The 20444-nt window shown below is 40.0% G+C and overlaps 1 protein-coding gene across 7 annotated transcripts in view; it reads right to left on the bottom strand.

The window, feature by feature from the left end:
• The window catches only part of ARID4B (AT-rich interaction domain 4B), a 183346-nt gene that overhangs the window by 53804 nt on the left and 109098 nt on the right, over positions 1-20444 (bottom strand). For 6 of the 7 annotated variants that reach the window (XM_053382561.1, XM_053382564.1, XM_053382562.1 and 3 more), the window contains exon 3: positions 254-364. The exons of the other annotated variant lie outside the window; for it this stretch is intronic. In XM_053382561.1, coding sequence (XP_053238536.1) covers positions 254-364 — 111 coding nt within the window. The remainder of the gene's footprint in view (positions 1-253; positions 365-20444) is intronic. 7 annotated transcript variants of the gene reach the window in all.

Here is a 20444-nt window from a genome sequence, read left to right on the forward strand (position 1 = left end):
CATTTTGGTGTTGCTTTTAAAACAACACTAATGACATTTTGGTGCTGCTTATCATTTGTGTCCCTCCCTCAAAGTGATCTTAGAAACTGTTAGGAAGTTAATCTACGGGAGAGGGAGAACAACTGAGCACTCAGTCCTAGTGAAGTACTTCACTAACTCATACCTCTTAAAATGCCTCACTTCAAGACCCATACATTGTGGAGTGCTCTGAATATATTCTATTTTTTAAATGAAAAATTACACACATACATACCTTGACTTTGACCAGTCTTTTTGTTGTCTTGATTTTGGCCTCACAGAAGGCCCCTCTATATTTTGCACTCACATCAGTGCCCACTGTCAAATATGGAGGCTCATCAAGGGCCTAGAAGAGAAGAAAAAGGAAAACAACTGGCTTTTAATGTCTCCCCTGATATTTCAAAAGAGGCAAAATTATTACACTTATAAGAATAAGCAATCCACTACTAAATTTCAGTGAAAACTTTTCAATGGGAATATTGAAATTGATAGCCATCTTCAAATATCTAAAGGGCTGACACATGGAAGATGGAACAAGCTTGTTTTAGTCTGCTCTGGAGGGTAGGACCCAAACCAATGGCTTTAAGTTACAAAAAAGGAGATTCTGGCTAAATATCAGGAAGCCTTTTCCGTCGATAAAAGTTGTTTGCCAGTGAAATAGATGCCCTGGGGAGGTGATGTACTCTACTTTTTATGCAGAGGCTGGATAGCCATTTTTCATGTATGATTTAGTTGAGATTCCTGCATCACGGGGTTTGGACTAGATGGCTCTCAGGGTCCCTTCCAATTCTACAATTCTATGATTCTATATGGAACTTTTGAAAAAAGAGTCCTCATATTGTTCTAAGTAAATTATGAATCATGCTCATGATAGTTCTCCATTCATTCAGTTCCCAAGCATTATGCCTGGCAAATTTCATCTCCTTCTATCCTTGTCAAACAGGACCTGTTTAAGCAACTAGAAACCTAACCTGCTTAGACCTTGGCTAGACATTGATCACATCAAAAAGAGCTAAGCCAGTCAATATTAATCTAGATCCTGACCCTGAGACCAAGGAAATTTCCATAGAGATGGTATAGAATATTGTTACAAAAATTACAGGGGGGCACATCTTTAAAGTTGTTAAATGTTACAAATATTATGCCTGAATGTATCCTTTCAACTTGACAGCTCAGGGAAGCTGCTTTTCCTAGAGCAAACCAGAGCTGCTCCCCCATTTCCCCTGCCTTTTCTTGCCCTTTTCTCCCCACTCCCACACCTACAGTAGCTGTGCACCTGTCTTGCCCCAAGCCGCAATATTTTTCAACAGAAATGGATCTAATGGGACCGTGTGTGATCATATGAGGTGTCAATAATGAGGGCTGGTGAGGTGGTGTCTATGGCTGCTTCCTGTGTGTCTCCAAGCCCCTAACTGACATTAGTGCAGGGATCCAAGGGCAGCAATGACAGGGACAGCACTCAGAGCTCACACAGCTGCTGGAGAGGGAGAGGGAGGTGGCAAGACATGCACAAGCACACAAGGAAGAACAAAGAGGAAGGTGCTCCCAGGCTCTTAGGCTGTACTTTATGGGCTGAACTGCAAGCGCTCCTGTCTTCTTCTGCCCAGATGCGGGAGACACCATAAATATACAGCTGACTCTCAGGCATGAATAAACCAGGCTCGAAGCCCTGAACCAGCAGTGAGCCAGACACTTGCCTGTCTGCTTGTGGTATCCCTTCCTGAAGTTAAACTCAGGAGGAGGGAAATTAGATCAGGACCCAACAAGGAAGAGGTGGAGCAGCCTGCTCTGCAGTCTCTGCCTAACTTCTGTTGGTGCAGCAGATTCTTCAGGGAACTCCTCAGGGAGCCAATTTCCAAATCTAAACTGCAAAGCAAGCCCCTTCTTTGCTGGGCAAGGGGCTAGACATTCAGGCACAGACTGCTGAGGGACAGATGCTTTAGGCAACATGGGTCACCTCTTTCCCAAACAGTAAAAGTGCAGGCCTCTCATCACAAATAACTTTTGCTTCCTGTATAAGCTTATTGCTAATTCAAAGCTCACACAATCTTTTAGATTTTTTTTTAAATCGGAAAAGCAGTAAGACATGGTGTAAATCTAAAAAGTTGTTTGTTTCCATTACCTAGGAATCTAGAAATATCGGTGCACTTTTTAAATGCACCAATCATTCCCTACCTCTCCTATTTTTTCCCCAAGGAACTGTGAGAATCAACTTGGTGAATAAGCTGTAAAATTATTTTTCTCAAAAACTATTTGCTCTTTTTTTTGCATCGGGCTCTTACACTTATCAAGAGCACAGAAATATTTCAACAGGCACTAATTCTGCTATCAACGTGCTTCCCCTAATAAACTGTAAGATGAATAGATCTGTTTCAGATGGAATCAAGAAACATTAATTTGGTGTGTAAAAACCCAGGTTTTGATATCTTTGTTTGGGCCAATATCCTTTTTAAAGCTTTTGAGCTTGAAGTATTCTATAAAATATTGAAGTCACACTGTCCAACAAACAGAATTTGATCCCATTTCTTAAAACCACTTTTAAGATTTCTATAGATTTGGCAAGGAAACCAACCAAGCGTAGGCTGTTTACAAGGTGGGGGCTCAGTTTGAACATGAATTTTTTATCCAAGCTTTTATACATGAAAATGAAACACAGTGCAACATAATCCTTTATAGAATTAATGATGTACATTGTGTTGTATAAAATATAGCCTTCCTTGAAACAGGAAATAAAAGGGCCAGTTGTGTGCAGAAAATGGTAGCTGCATACAACTGTTGGGAAATATAGCACAGTGTTATTTATCAGACAATTACACTCTGTCACTTGTGGCTTGCCTTGTGATTACATTGTTTTTTCCAACAAAAATCACATTAGATGTGTTAATTAGCATACCTATGGCAGAATATTTTTGTTATCTGCCTGTTAGCTTAAAAGAGCTAGGAGTTCACTCATCATAGTGCTCAGCTGTGGCTGCTGGCAATCCTGGCTCTGAAGAACCAGGCGTTTTCTAAGAATTATGCAGCTGTAGTGTAAGTGCACAAAGCTATAGAGAGGGGGAAAGAAAAGTGCTGCTTTGCTATTGAGCAGTTTCCCCAAGACCAGTTGCTAGCACACTACAGCCTTCTGTGTAAACAGTTCTGATCAAAGAAGATAATTTAACTCTCAACCTATCAATGAAATACATTTATATACTGCTTCATACCAGAACAGTCTATGAGCAGTTTATAAAAAGACAGCAAACACTACACCCCCCCCCACACACACCAGAATGGAAATCTCCTCTCCTTCCATATCCCACACATCCTCCCTAAATCTGCTCTGGAGGGTTCAGACATAGACATAGAATCATAGTGTTGGAAGGGATCCTGAGGATCATCTAGTCCACCCCCTGCAATGCAGGAATACGCAGCTGTCCCAAACAGGGATCAAACACTGAAGGAACACCCCAGAACAGGTTTGGGGGGGGAGGTGCAAGAGGAGAGCAAGGGAAAGTTCCTCTGCACAGTCAAATGTTCTTGTGTTAGCGGAACAACATCACTGGCTAACACCCAACAGATCCAAATGGAACAATAAAACCCCAGAAAAGCAAGAACTAAGACGTGCATGGTTTTTCTGGGTGGGTTAAAACTTTTGCCCAAATAAAAACCATGCCAACTTTGCCTAGCCTTGTGATACAAAATTACACTGTAACCATCATAGATGTTTCAGACTTATGAAAGTTGTTATATGAGGTTCCAATCCAATCCACCCTCAATTTATACCAGCTGGGCTGCTGTAGCGCAACTGACATCCACAAGCATTTACTCTGTAAAGTGTAAGACCTGACATGACTGAATAGCAGCGCTGCTATAGCTAGAGACTATCTCACCTGCTCAAGGGAGGTGTGATGTCACAGCAAAGCACAACGCGTGTCTTTTGCTGCTGCACTACCCTGTTTTTTTGTTTTTGTTTTGCACTGTGAGGCTGCCTGGTCTGGTAGCGGGGCAGCCCCCCCCCCAAGATGCCTAGACATTTTGTTTTGCCACCCACAACCTAGGTCCCAGGAGCCACGAGGCTCCTAGCGTTCCCCAGTTTCTAACACTGAGTCCTTCTATTCATAGAGGGCAAGCCTGGATTCCACCTACTAGATATATTTGGGAGTAGAGGGAAATGAAAACTACAGTTGCATGCACACGAAAGCTCATACCAATAACAAACTTAGTTGGTCCTGGAAGGATTTTTTTTAATTTTGTTTCAACAATATTCTTTGTTAACAGTGTTCTGCTTTAACTACCAAAAAAGATTCTTCTAGTTAAATGAAAATTATTGGCTTTTTAGGAAAGTACTTTGAGTTCCATGATCATGCAAAAGATTAAGAAACAGCAACAGAAACATTTGATACATAATAAATACAAGTCAATTTGTCTTCCCGCACCCCCCCCCAATGTAGCATCTAAAAGAAATATTTTTCAAAATCTTAACTAAAAGGTGTGATTTAGAATACTAGGGGTTATTACCACTACGGTACTTGGTGATCCCAGCCAGCTGAAAGACTCAGCTGGTGAGAAGGAACCCTTCACATTCTAACATGCCAGGAATTGTTTCTGCCAAAGAAATCCCACAAAAAGACACAGATAAAAATATGTGGCTTATGGAGGAAAAACAAATGCTGCTAGACACAGCAACTATACATTTCATTGAAGTCCAATCAGTCTTTGAATAATTTCAAATGAATTTCATGTGGGTTACAATGTGTGTCAAAAACTTCTTTTTGGCACCGTATACACACTTGCCAACAAAACTAAGAATGCAAACTAAGACATGTATAAACATATCATCATTCAAAGACCTGACATGGTATAACATTTCAGATGACATAAGAGAGACAAGGTGAAACAGGCAACATATCCTCCTGTCATGGCTTAGTAATACATTATGTTTCACACATGCATTCACATTAGGTGTTAATGGGGGGGAAAGTCGCTACTCTTTGATTAAGGCTACACAACAGGAATACAATTGGAGATGCACCTCAAAAATGTAATTTTAATATGATGTTATACCAAGGAGTTCATTCTTGCTGCCAATTTAAGTCTGCGCCAGTACAGTATCTGACTCAATGAAATCCCATTTTGTCTGGAAAGATGAACTCAACAGGTGAAATTAGGGGAACCAGAGCAAGCTCATCCCTTAGCATCTGCAGCAGGAGTGACTCTCACAAGTTATGCAGAGAGAGGTGACAACTGGAATATGCAGGGGTCTTCCTCACTGCCTGATTCCTGTGGCAATCAAGCCATACAAGGTGTATCTACTAACTGGCCATCTTACAGCTTTGGGGAAGGAAACTTGATGCCTGAGGCACTCTGAGCACCAGTAAACATATCACTACTAATTAGCATTCATCAAAGTGAGGAATGTCAACCAAAATGTTGCACATGGAACCTCTCTTTCATTCTAGGTGCTTTGCACTTATTTCCCATGGTGGGAAAACTTGGTCCTCCTAGGACTCCAGGTCCCCTTCTCCCCTTTTTGATGCAGAAAAACCCATCCCACATGTATCTGAGCCTGCATGAAAAGTAAACAACTAGAACTCTGGGAAGTATTCAACTTTTTGTGCAAGCTCAAGGATTAGCACGAGCACAAAGGGATTCTCCCCTCTTCTCCGCCTGTGCAGTCTGCAAATCTGCTCTGGAGGGTTGGGGAAACATCCAGAACAGATTTAAGGGGCAAGGCAGGGGACAGTGTTCCGTCCCACAAGCAGAAACTTTTGTGCTGATAGAACATTCACTTTAGCAATATATTGAACACAACTCCCTGTGTTCAGTTGAGCTCAGTCCAGATAGGTTTGCTCTAGTCACCCTCTTACCCTCTTCTCCCCCAGTTCTCGTACTTCTAGTGTGCTTACACAAACAGAATTGTACTGACTTAAATTTGGGGGCTTTAGTATGGAGTATTCTTAACATGATGCAGCTGCAAATACAATATTTATTTATAAATTAATATAAATAAATGTAAAGATTATATGCCAATATAAACAAATAAACAACAAGGCAGGTTTTTGGCTTAAAATTCTAGTACAGAAAAACACAGAAATGAGTTAATAACTATGCTTGGGCCATTTGCTTAATCCAGGGATCAAGAAAGCTTTTCAGCAGGGGGCTGGTCCACTGTCCCTCAGACCTGGGGGGGGGGGGGGAATGAACGAATTCCTATGCCCCACAAATAACCCAGAGATGCATTTTAAATAAAAGCACACATTCTACTCATGTTAAAACATGCTGATTCCTGGACATGCTGATTCCTGGACATGGGCCGGATTTAGAAGGTGATTGGGCCGGATCCGGCCCCCGGGCCTTAGTTTGCCTACCCATGGCTTAATCACCAAGATGAAGGGGAAAGAGTAAAAGTGAAGCTGAACTTTACTGTGGGAAAAAAGAACCAGGAACAATAACAACAACAAAAAAGGTTAGTAGCTGTCCTCTCTCTTGAGTTCAGAGAAATGTGAAGAACAGAGAAGAGTAGGAAAGCTGAGATGCAGGGGTTACCTGTCCTGGTGAGGAAGGGATGAGAAGGTGTTGCTTATCTCAAATTTACTGAGTTTTCTTTGTGATGGGAGGGGATCCTTCCACAAAAGGGCACAAGGGTAATCACACTTCTTCATGATTGCTTTATGCATGTTGTGGGAAATGCTCCCTCTCTCTGATAAGGCTCAGGCTGTGATGGAGTGGTGAATAATGTAGCCCATGAGCCCAACTTACTCACCTTCTTTCATAAAGACACTGGCTGGTGCCTTTGTACAGAGGTTCATTAATACCAGTGAAACAAAATAACAAACATGGTTTGGAGGCAATTGGCAAGGGTGTAAGAGGTAAGGAATCTAGCTAAAGTCTAAATGAAAGAGGGACAAAAAGGAGCAAGCTTCTGAGATCCATTGAGGCAAGGGGACTAAAAGAATACTAAGAGAGAGATTGGAAAAGACTTTCCAGGAGTGTTCCAAGACAGCTGAACTTGTGTGGCAGCCTCCTGAGTAAGAGACTGGCATGTAGAGGAGCAAGGATCAGTCTGAGTGGGGAAGACTGAATCCAGTGGGGATGACTCATGCCCCCAGCTACAGAAAAAACAACGTTAAAAGATGTTTTCAGAGAGGGTCCAGTCAGGTACCTGAGTAACTTTCATGACAAAGACAAGGGTAGAGAATTCCTGGGACATTCTGAGTGTAATTAATTCAATGTCATGCCACAAGGAAGAAATCCAAGCCACAGGATGTTTCTGCCCATTCAAACTGTTTTCAGCAAAATAATCTTGCTTTGCCGATAAAAGAGGTCAAGCTTGAAAGTCTTTAGAAAATGCACACAGGCTTCTTTTTTCACTTCATTAACACAGACTATGAGTAATGTGCCTTTGTCCTTGTATAAGGGTATGGGGTTTGGGTTTCTTCTGAAAGTCAACAAGATTATTTTATTTGGGTTAGAGTGGGGTATGCTATCAATATGCTAGTGAGTAGCATGTGTTTTGATTATCACCAACATATATGCTAGAGCTTTCCCTGTCCACCCCTGTAAGCCTCCTTCACTTCATCTTGGAGAGTTCTAGTTGAACCAAGAATCTCAGCAACAGGCTCCCTGGACTATGCACAACCTCTTGTGGTCTTTGTTCAAAAAAAAGAGGTGACTGTTGCTATCTAAACTTGGATTAGTGTACTCCTGGTCCTGGATGGTCCCTGGCCACTATTAGTTGTTATGCGAAGCTCTACTGTGGCTTCAGGTGGGTAAAGAAGGTTGGGTGGAGATAGCCTTCTTGGATTCTCAATTAATTCAAATTGATATTTATTTTGTTGCCATTCACTTTATGCAAAGGGAGGGAGGATTCCAACAAAGCCGGCCACTTCTAAGTTCTTTCCCCACACAACCGCAACTGTGCTCCTGGGCCTCTCCCTCTCCTTGTCCTCCTGGCTCCAAGGTCCATGGCAAGAGCAAGGGAAGTGGCCAACATGAACTACTTGCGGATTGCATAATCCTATCTATATGATGAGTACACTTCAATGTGATCAAAACAAATTATGAAGATACAACAGAAATAATTCCAGACTAAGAACAACTTCACATTACCTTTTCTAACAAAAAGCAAGCATGTAACATTAAATATCTACAAAAGTTACTGTTTACTTCAATACAACTGCCGCCTCCATGTATTCTAAAAATTGGTCAAGAAGCAAGAGAAAGCCATTCATAACCAAATGTATTCACACACATGGTTTCTTTCCCTAAAGCAGGCATGTCCAAAGTCTGTTTCAGGGCCTAATCCAGCCCGTTGGTCGTTTTAATTTGGCCCCTGTGGCAGTTTATTACCTGGGGTAAAATCCTAAAAAACCTTAACAACTCCAACCCTAAAAAAGCTTAACTTCAATCCTCAAAAAAGGTCAACTTTGGTTGGCCCTTTGGTCGGCCCCCACGGCCCTTCAAGTCATCAAATCTGGCCCTCTTTGAAAAAAGTTTGGACACCACTGCGTGGGTGTTTATTCCTCTGCAGCATGGGAAGCAGCTTAAAATAGGACCGTCAGTATCACTGCATTTTGTACTACTGTTTTCAGCAGTTTTGCCATTTTTTTTCAATGCTTAGCATTTATGAAATAATATATAATTACTGCTATGTATTATACACATGTTATTCTATGTGCTAGAATGACAAAATCATGAGTATAAAATAAGTTCAAGCAAATGAAAAAAGTATGAATTACAAAACCGTGATTTGTTACTTCATATGTGTATACTCACACACAATTCAAAATATGGTCCTTTTTTGAACAAATATTTTAACCATATGTTCCCAGGACATGATTCAATACAGTTAAAAATATAAAACAATTCCAACACCATTAAAGGAGCAGGCAAAAACACAACACATCTGTAAAAAAAATAAAGTAATTAAAAGAACCATGGACATGCCTAATGACCTTTTTCTACTTTAAAAAATAGCACAAATATTAAACTTTCCTGTCCCCTCACACTTCTGCCTTGGCCAGCACAAATGGTTGGGCTGTGGGTGTAGTGTTGACTGCTCCACTCCTAAAGCCCTGCTGTTGTCAGTCACAGTTTAGGGTTACAGCCTAACTCAGTAGCAATTGACACACTGCATCAAGTGTAGGCTTCACAAAGGGAACAAGTCAGATATCAAAATGTAGCATAGGACTATATAATTGTCTTTAGAAAAAGCAGAGAGTGATAACTGTGTACAACCAACAAACACCTAGCAGCCTAGGAGAAACAACAGCAACGATAAAAAGGTAATGAGTGGATGAAGAACGGTCTTCTGAAAACCTGTTATGGGTACCCTGCCAAAGGATTCCAGATACAATACAAACAACTATGAGAAATCTGCTGTTGTACCCAGGGCTGCAAGTGCAAGGAACCCTACAAAAGGTAAGCAAGGGAGGGTGGCTTAGACTATGTTGGGCCATACCATGAGTTGGCTGCCTCAGGCAGCAAATTCTGAGGTGTGGAAAGTGGTTAGAAACGTGTGTCATGTGGGCGCACCAATGAAGTGAGACAACCCGGCTTCCAATGCAGGTAAGCCAAAGAAACAGCTGAAAGCCAAAGATAAGGAGAACAGCAGCAATACCTTGAGGAACACTCCCTTTCATCAAGACTCTTGGAGAAAAGGGGGTGTTCCCCCAGAGTAGCTGCTTTGCCACTGGTCTCCTCCCACCCCACGGGGCATGGATGAGGAGGCATCAGTAGCACATCTTGCTTGAGGCGCCCAAAGGATTCAGGCCAGCCCTTCTCAAATGAGTATTCCTGCACTCTCTCCTGTCCTGTTCCCCAGAAGGGAGATAGGTATGCAAAAAAATCAAATATTCATGGACACACATTGTTTCTCCTTCCACTATTGTGTACTTGCTTAACAAATGAAACTCAACAGATTGTAAAGGTAAAGGACCTGTGGACGGTTAAGTCCAGTCAAAGGCGACTATGGGGTGCAGTGCTCATCTCACTTCAGGCTGAGGGAGCCGTTTGTCCACAGACAGCTTCCCAGGTCATGTGGCCAGCATGACTAAACTGCTTCTGGCACAAGGGAACATCGTGTAGGAGGCCAGAGCACATGGAAATGCCATTTACCTTCCCTCCACAGCTGTACCTATTTCTCTACTTGCACTAGTATGCTTTCGAACTGCTAGGTTGGCAGAAGCTGGGACAGAGCAACAGGAGCTCACTCGGTCACACGGATTCAAACCGCTGACCTTCTGATTGGCAAGCCCAATAGGCTCAGTGGTTTAAACCACAGTGTATCACTCAAACAAGGGATAAAAAATGTGACACATGTGCTGAAGGAGAGCCAACCAACCCACTCTTTCACACTGCGCCAGGGAACACTGTGGGGAGCCCAACTACTTTTACTGGTGAACACTTCCATCTACTACTACTTCTAGCTAAACACTAACGGCTCCTTTTCTTTGCAGGGTAAGAGCTATAGCATGTGGAACAGAACAGACAAACTGAATAGAGTTCATTACAATTCGCTAGACTATATAGGTGAGTTAATTACTACATTATCTCCTTCAATGGGTAAACGGCCTAAGTAGCCAGGTGGACTAATCAGGTATATGGAAATAGCTCCATGTCATGAAAATAACTCACAGCTACTGCCAGCATGGTGAATGTGCTATTATTGTGGAAACTAGCACTGCCAAGACACCTTGGGACATGGGTATACCTGCAGTTACCTGAGAAAGTCTAATGGGCTATTCATCAGTCACTGTAACTGGCTACCACACCTGCCTCCTCTTGTATGTGAAGCCTGCACTTTTTCATAGGGCAATAGCTTCCCCATATGGTCCCTTCTTCAGGTTTCTATGGCTGGTATTCCTCAGGGTGATGCACACAGGGTGGGGAGATGAAAGGAGCATGAAATGGACTGGGCTCTTGGGAGACTCCAAAGAACTCACTGTGTATCGCTCTTTCCTCTACTGCTGTAGTTGTATGGTTATGGTGTTGTGCTTTGGAGAAGGAGGCCTAGGTTGTAGGAATGCTGCCTGATACTTTTTTCAATTCCTTCACAAAGGCACCAATCAAAATATGTTGGAGATAGTGTCCTCAGCACTGTCTATGTAGAATTACTGGTATCACACTGGGACTCAGATCCTTCTGATGGGTCTATGGCTGATGTGTTATATAGAGAGGCTTATTGATCCCTGAGATTAAGAGTTGTCTGTTGTGACTGAAATGGTAGTAATTACTCAACACAAAGCCACCAAGCCCCACCCCATGTTTCACTCAAGAAAAAAGTTTAGCACATGGTTATAGTTCAATGCAGATGTAATGATGGCTCCCTACAAACAGAAAACCAGTCTAAGGCATGCTTATAAGACCTACTTGCCTACTTTGGAGCAAATACAGCCCTCTCTTCTTGTACATGCCTCAACAATCATTTAGCACATCTGTATCACTATTAGCCATGGCCATGATAACTAGGATTCTCTAAACCAGAATTTGTTTGTAACCCTTGCTCTATATCAAAGTTGATTAGCCTTAACTATGGTTGTCACCAGCTGATGAATCTAAACCATGTTTAGAGCAAACAAAGGAGGGAGGGGAGGAATTCACTCCAGAAAGATAAGGGAAGAAGGAGAATATGCACACATTTCTGAAGCTGGCTCATGGCTTGGTAAATCTGCATTGGACCCAAATTGCTTTCCTTGAAATAAATTGAACTTGGAAGTGTCCACCCTTGGTTAGAACATGTCCATAGATATTTGCTTCTATTACTGATTTACAGCTTGACTATTATATTGTGCAGATGTGGGAAAACTTTGGCAATCCAGATGTTCTTGAGCTGCAACTCCCATTGGCCAAGCTTGCTGGGGCTGCTGGGAGTTGTAGTTCAGCAACAACTAGAGTGCCAAAGATTCCCCAAACCTGATATGGGAGGGTGCAGATGAAATAAATATGTTGATAATAAGCTATGGAAATTGAATTCCCCCCCCCCCCAAAAAAAAGTATTTGGCTTCAAACGTACAGTATCACTGTAATAAAGTGCCCCATAGTTCTTAAATCTCACAGCTCTCCATTGGCGGCGGGGGGCACACACACACAAACACACACACACACACACACAGAGTAAATGAACAGTTTTAATCATCCTGTTTGTAAAAATGGTATATGCAGTTATCAAGCAACATTTAGGATTATTACAACTGATGCAAGTTTATTCACTTTAGGCCTACATGAATTTATTGTTGTGTGTGCTATGGTTCCTGCTCAGGGCCACTGCAGTGTCTAGCCTCCGTACAATATAGAATGGCTCTCCAATAATCTGCCAATATGCTGGCATTCTATTTAGCCTAACAATCAGCTTTCTAGGGCCTTTCAGAGGTTTGGCTTTCCAATTTTCCCAAGCTACACTCCTGCTCCCACAGCTCCCTCATGTACCACCCTTCAACTCCTTTCAACTTCCCAAAGCATTCTGAGAAACTGCACCAGACATTTCCAGCTTCCAGAACAAATCAAAAGTAACATGGAGATGGGCCAGCTGCTGTGAAGCCACAGCTGTCTTCAACAGAATAGAGGAGCAGGCTTGCTTTATCATCGGTAATTATGTCTGAGTGGGTCCAGGAACAAATTCTCATGGGTTCCCTCCTTACACAGGTGTTTCCTATATAAAAACCTCCATGGAAGAACATGTAGTAAGTACATTATTTATCTAACTCCCAGTCCCTCCCCCTTGATCTTGGCTCTTAATATTTATTTTATTTGAATGCATTTCTAAACCACTTAATATTTCAAAAATCTCTAAGCAGTGCACACTATGTAGTACATAAGAACAATATCCATTAAAACAAAAATACAACTAAAAACCAATAAAACAGTATAAAAACATATAAAAGCAAGCAAAACGGATATTTGTGCGTTCTCAGCACCCCATATATCACACACAAGAACAATCCCATTATTTCCTCCCATATCTTGCTTGCTAACACACCTACCCAACATTTTTACCATTTGTAGCTAAGCAGCTGGGAGAAGCTGCAAGATGCGACACCATTAAACATTTCATCTTGATTCTACTAGCTGGGTCATATCATGAAAGACTAAACAGTTTCAAACAAGGAAAGTACATAAAACAATGTCTTTTTCTTCCTCTGCCCTATTAAAAACCTATATATTAATTAAATTTATTCCCCATTCTTCCTCACAAAAGATCCCAAGACGACAAACATGGCAGTATTATTATTTTTAGGTTTATTACCATCCCTTCATGAGAAGCTTCCAGACTGGGTTACAGCAGTATAAAAGACAGCATTAAAACACTTTAAAATGCTTGAAATATGAAGGAATAAATACATTGTTCCACAAAAACGTGACAGAATGACACACAAACTGAATCCCCATAGTGTCTCAAGTGTGTGCATCGCTTAACCTCTGCAAGCATCTGCCATGTTAACTGCACTACTTGCGAACTTAAAATACTATGGATGGTATCAAGCTAGGCAGTTCACTCAAGTTCTTAATGAGTTTTAGCTGCACAGTGGAAACGGGATTATTAGAGTTGTACAAATTGGTCTTCCTGTAAATTTATGTAGTGGTAATATTACTATACTGCTAGAGATTTCAGTCGAGCAGAACTGTCCCCTACTAAAATTTCTATACCATTGTAATCTTTGCACCACTTGTCCCTCCCTTGTACTATTAAATGACTGTAGCCTAGCTTTCCACCTTGTTCAGTTCTTCCTCTGAAAAGGAAAAAAAAATCTGTCTACTATGAAAAGGAAAGAAGGTATGTACTAGAACTTATCTCTCAGAAGTATTTGCTTCACTATGGGCCACTAATATAAAGCCCATAAAAGTTCTCTTCACTGCATAAACTTTGTTAGTTAATTTATATTCTGCTTTCCTACCTAGAGATGCTCAAGGCACCTAATACAGTAGACTAAAACCTTACAGCAGAACCAGCTTACATTAGAATACCCAAAAGCCACAATTACATCATATATTTGTTGTAAACTACTATTTTTTAAAAAAATGAATAGCAATATATATTTTAATAAATAAAGAAAGTCAGATTTTGCTACACCTAATCTTATAAGAAGGAACAGCAACAGTGGATATTATCAGCCCAAGTGGCCAGTGGATAATTCTTGCAACTGGCCCATCAGACCCTTTCTTTTCCCATGATGGACCTTACAGAGAGGAGTTCCTTTTCCTCCTCCTCACTAGGAGTGTTTATTGCTCAACATTAATGCACCTAATGTTAGAAACTCAGATATATAAGCTAGGCACCAAATGGGTTCGTATACCATTGTAGTCCCCAAAATAGAATGTCTTGCCATTTTGGGGCAAGAAGGCTCTAAAGCAGGGGTCAGCAAACTTTTTCAGCAGGGGGTGGTCCACTGTCCTTCAGACCTTGTGGGGGGGCCAAACTATATTTTTTTGGGGGGGGGAATGAACGAATTCCTATGCCCCACAAATCACCCAGAGATGCATTTTAAATAAAAGCACACATTCTACTCATGTAAAAACATGCTGATTACCGGACCATCCACGGGCTGGATTTAGAAGGAGACTGGGCTGGATCCGGTCCCCGGGCCTTAGTTTGCCTACCCATGCTCTAAAGTCTTATTTTTCAAATGGTGGACTGACTGTGATTGATTCTCCTTTAAACATCTAGCTAGTTCAGACAACAACTTTGAGCTAGATAAAGAGCTTTGAGAACTTAAAGAAGAAATGTCACTTGATCCAGGGACAGTCCACCTTTATTTTGGCCTATTCTGACCTCTTTTTTTTAATGGTGACTGCTCCTGCTCAGGCTACAGAAAAAGCAATTTGATTACAAAAATTCATTCCAATTGAACAGATAAAATGTAACTGATATAATTCCATAGGATGTGTTTGAAAACAGTCCAAATGCAATGATCCCCAGGTGGTGGAGATGTCAGGCACTATCCTGGCACCCAGGCTATTGCAAGCAGATCTTAGGTTTGTCCCAGGAAAGTAATCATCTTGCAAAAGGGCTCCTTCCTTTTCCCTTTGTGGAAGGATCAAATTTAAATTAATCCATATTGTGTTGCTGTATGACTAGAAGTACTCCTATTAAATGTGCTTTTCTCCTCCCGAAGATATTAATATTTTGCTGCTTTTAGCTGTAAGTTGTTTCAAGAACTTTTCAGTGTGATTGGATAAATTCTTCATTAGATAAGGGTATTTTGGAAACAATGTGAATACTTGTTTCTTGTGTGTGTTTTATATTTGCAAATTCTCCCAGAGTATTTTTTTCAGCTCCCTATTAAACATGCCATGTAGTATACCTGTTAATAACTGGGAGAATTTGAAAATTCTTTTAATTACTTGTGATTAGCAAATTATCTGGTTTATGAAACAGGAGTATCTAAATTTGTGCTACTAACTGAAGGTATGGGTGAAAGCTCTTGAAATTGTACACTTATTTTGAAGTGTAATTTGTTATAGGCACTTAACGGGTACAGTGGTGCCTCGCAAGACGAAAATAATTCGTTCCGCGAGTCTTTTCGTCTTGCGATGTTTTTCGTCTTGCGAAGCACGGTCCGTCGCAACTGCGCCTCTTCAAGCGGCTTTAGGAAAAAAAGCGAACAAACTCGCAAGACATTTTTGTCTTGCGAAGCAAGCCCATAGGGAAATTCGTCTTGCGAAGAGACGCAAAAACCGAAAAACCCTTTCGTCTTGCGGGTTTTTCGTTTTGCGAGGCATTACATTACAGACAATTTAAACTGTGCAAAGGCATGTGCCAAGGCTGTTACTTACATATTACATATTGGACCTCCAGTAGTTTAACAGGCCAAATGACAGAATCTGAAGTTGTGTAGATAGCATAAGCACTGACAACAACATGGTCACATAAAACATTTACAATAACAAAAAATTGAAACTAGACATTGCTTTGAACAATTTAGGGATATACAAGTCTAACTATTGTAGTTATGCTTTAAAATAATCTACTAGTTTTTAAATTAGTATAACACAGAATTGTTAGCTTCCAAACACTATGGAACATAATGCTATTAATTTTTCTCTAGGGTTAGAAAAATACCCCTAGAAACTGTGAATTATTCTATTTAATTGAAATTTAATTGAAATACAGTGTCCTGTATTTAACATTAGGTCCTCATGCTTGCAATTTATGTTTCATTACATTCTGGTTTAAAGTACCAGGTCCACACCAAAAACATTTTTCGAGATGACTGACAACTTGTATTTAGTTGACATTTGGAGAACAAAGAATCCCTTGGGTAGAGAGGGAACTTTTTTCTCTGAAGCCAAAATGACATGGACAAGAATTGACCAAATTTGGGTAACTAGAGGACTGGCCCCAAAGACAAGAAAAGTGGAAATTTGCCCTAAGACTTGCTCTGACCATAATGCTGTGAAGATGGAGATGAAACTAACACCAACTGGTTCCTTCATATGGAGAATGAATGACACCTTGTTTAGGGATGAGTAAGTGACCAAGAAGGCCCAAAAAACCTTGAGAGACTATTTCGAGATAAATATGAATACCATGGTTGAAAAAAAGAGTAATCTGGGACGCAAGTAAAGCGGTTATGAGAGGGTTTCTGATCCAACAGAATGCAATAAAGAAGAGAACTCAAAATGAGAAAAAAGATAAAATTTTGGAGAAAATAAAGGAAGGTGAGAAGAAACTGAGAGCGAAACCGAAGTCGCAAGAGATTTTGAGAGAAATAAAGTTATATCAAGTACAGTATATGAAAATGATGAACCAGGAAATAGAATGGAAAATTAAACAGATGAGACAAAAGACATTTGAGTCGGCCAACAAATGTGGGAAATTATTGGCTTGGCAAATGAAAAAAAGACAAAAACTTAACACCATTATAAATTTGGAAGTTGAAGGAAAGAATATACAGAATCCAGTGGAGATTAGAAATTGTTTCCAGAGGTATTTCAAACAACTATATACACAAGGGCCACAGAAAGAAATTGATATAGATCAATTTTTGAAATTAAATGGACTACAAAAAATCTCTCAAGAAAATAAGTTAATGCTGAACTATAAAATAACTGAACAGGAGGTAGAAGGTGCCATCCAGAATATGCAACTGGGTAAATCTCCAGGGCGGGACGGCTTAACTTCAAGATATGATAGATCCTTGAAAGATTGGATAATACAACCACTAAAGGAAGTTTGTAATGAAATTTTGGAAGGGAAAAAAGCACCAGAGTCGTGGAAGGAAGCTTATATTACACTTATACCGAAAAGTGAGTCTGAGAAGACGCAGCTTAAGAACTACCGCCCCATATCTCTACTTAATGTGGATTACAAAATTTTTGCAGATATTTTGGCTAAAAGATTAAAAAAAGTACTAATGGAAGAGATACATAAAGATCAAGCAGGCTTTCTCCCAGGTAGACACTTGTCGGATAACACGAGAAATATAATTAATATCCTAGAAAAATTACAAGTGAACATCAATACTAAGGCAGTTTTGATATTTGTGGACGCGGAGAAAGCCTTTGACAACATTTCCTGGAGTTTTATGAAAAAGAATCTACAAGGGATGGGGGTTGGTCAAGGTTTTGAAAATGGTATAGGCGCAATATATTTTGAACAAAAGGCTAAACTAATTGTTAATAATGTGGTGATGGAGGAATTTAAGATAGAGAAAGGGACATGACAAGGTTGCCCAATTTCCCCATTGCTTTTTATATCGGTCCTGGAGGTTCTCTTAAATATGATTAGAAGGGACCAATTGGTTAAGGGTATACAGGTCGGAGCTAAACAGTACAAATTGAAAGCATTTGCAGATGATCTAGTATTGACATTACAGGAGCCAGAATCTAGTACTAAAAGAGTATTGGAATTGATTCAAGAATTTGGTCAGGTTGCAGGATTTAAGTTGAACAAGTTAAAAACTAAAGTTCTTGAGAAAAACTTAACACCATTGGAGAAAGAGAGGTTTCAGAAGGAGACAGGTCTAACATTGGTTAAGAAAGTAAAATACCTGGGGGTTAATTTGACTGCTAAGAACTTAAACTTATTTAAAGACAACTATGAAAAGTGTTGGATGGAAGTTAAAAAAGATTTAGAAATATGGTCAAATTTGAAGCTTTCATTGCTAGGCTGCATTGCTGTGATAAAAATGAATGTATTGCCAAGAATGTTGTTTTTGTTTCAAACATTGCAAATTTTGGACAAAATGGACTGTTTCAAGAAGTGGCAGAGAGATATTTCTAGATTTGTCTGGCAGGGCAAGAAGCCTAGAATAAAATTCAAAATACTAACTGAGGTGGATTTGCCCTGCCAGATCTTAAACTTTACTATGAATCAGCAGCATTTTGCTGGTTGAAAGAATGGCTGCTTCTTGAGAACACAGACATTTTGGACTTAGAAGGTTTCAATAATGTATTTGGGTGGCATGCATATTTATGGTATGATAAGGTTAAAGCACATAAAGCATTTAAAAACCATATTGTCAGGAAAGCATTGTTCAATGTCTGGACAAGATACAAAGATTTACTTGAAAATAAAACCCCAAGGTGGTTATCACCGATGAAAGCGAAGGCCCAGAAAAAGCTCAATATGGAGGCCAAATGGCCGAAATATTGGGAGATTTTGGAACAAGAAGGAGACAAATTGAAATTGCAGAGCTTTGAGAAATTAAAAGACAAAGTGCGAGATTGGCTTCATTATTTTCAAATAAGGGAGGCTTACAATTTGGACAAGAAAATTGGCTTCCAGGTGGAAAAATCAAAATTGGAAACTGAACTGTTAGACCCCAAAACTAAGATATTATCAAGGATGTATAACTTGCTGTTGAAATGGAATACTCAGGATGAAACGGTGAAATCTGCTATGATAAAATGGGCACAAGATGTCGGTCATAACATTATGTTGGCTGACTGGGAACAGTTATGGACCACAGGTATGAAATTTACGGCATGTAATGCCTTAAGAGAGAATATTATGAAAATGATATACAGGTGGTACATGACACCAGTCAAGCTTGCAAAAATCTATCATTTGCCCGATAATAAATGTTGGAAATGTAAAGAAAATGAAGGTACATTATTTCACCTTTGGTGGACGTGCCCAAGGATTAAGGCTTTCTGGGAGATGATCTATAATGAAATGAAAAAGGTATTTAAATATACCTTCCTGAAGAAACCAGAGGCCTTTCTCCTGGGCATGGTCGGCCAATTGGTGGCAAAGAAGGATAGAACTCTCTTTATGTATGCAACAACAGCAGCAAGAATACTCATCACAAAGTATTGGAAGACACAAGATTTACCCACCCGGGAAGAATGGCAGATGAAGCTGATGGACTATATGGAACTGGTGGAAATGACTGGCAGAATCCGAGACCAGGGAGAAGAGTCGGTAGAAGAAGATTGGAAGAAATTTAAAGATTATCTACAGAAATATTGTAAAATTAATGAATGTTAGAAGGATGTTGGAATGAAGTTATGTGGTTTTAGCAGTAATGTTACAAAGGGGTATGTAAAAATGGATTGTTAACAGGTGAGAATGTAAAGTTACAATATATTAAGATAAACTATTAAGATAAAGGAAAAAATGGTAAGGATTTGCTGAAACAACTATTGAACTAGAATACAAAAAAGGGAGGTGTGAGAAGGTCAGGGAAACAAGCAAATGAAAGATAAGACATGGAAGGATTGACTTGTTTTTAATTGGTTTTACTTCTTTGTATTTTTTATTTTTTCTTATTCTTTTTTGTTTTCTTATTTTTTTTCTTATTTTTGTGATTGTTTGAAACTCTAATAAATATTACCGTATTTTTCGCTCTATAACACGCACCAGACCATAACACGCACGTAGTTTTTAGAGGAGGAAAACAAGAAAAAAAAATCTAAACGAAATAGTGGATATATGATTTTTGTGGTTCATGCTGTGGCCACAGACATGTGATCTGACAGTGAGTTTGGAGTAGCCCAATGCAAAAATCCTGAGGATCCATGTGATCCATGCTTTGTAACCACGGAGGAGGGAAGGAAGGGGAACCATGGATCCTCTGCTCACGACTGCAGCAGATCCCCCCCGCCACCCGCAGGCATTCGCTCCATAACACGCACAGACATTTCCCCTTACTTTCTAGGAGGAAAAAAGTGAGTGTTATGGTGCAAAAAATATGGTATTTTTTTTAAAAAAAAATAAAGTACCAGGTCCACAATACAGGAAGTTAGAACAGGAATGTACCTTCATAAAATATTTCCTACAGAGATGATGGAGTATATTTCCCTTACAACATATTTTATCTGAAATATTACTATGTATCTTAGATAAAACAAAAGTTATTTGAATCCAGGATGTTCACATGTGATATGATTCTACCTTTTTGTGCATGTATGTTTATCATATGAGAACTAAGTGGCCCTGGTAGATACAAAATCTTGATAAACCGTACTATCTTAGGTGGAGATTAAAGAGGAAACTGCAAGGTAAG

The sequence above is a fragment of the Podarcis raffonei genome, chromosome 3, assembly GCF_027172205.1.
Source record: "Podarcis raffonei isolate rPodRaf1 chromosome 3, rPodRaf1.pri, whole genome shotgun sequence".
In the NCBI taxonomy this organism is placed as follows: domain Eukaryota; kingdom Metazoa; phylum Chordata; class Lepidosauria; order Squamata; family Lacertidae; genus Podarcis; species Podarcis raffonei.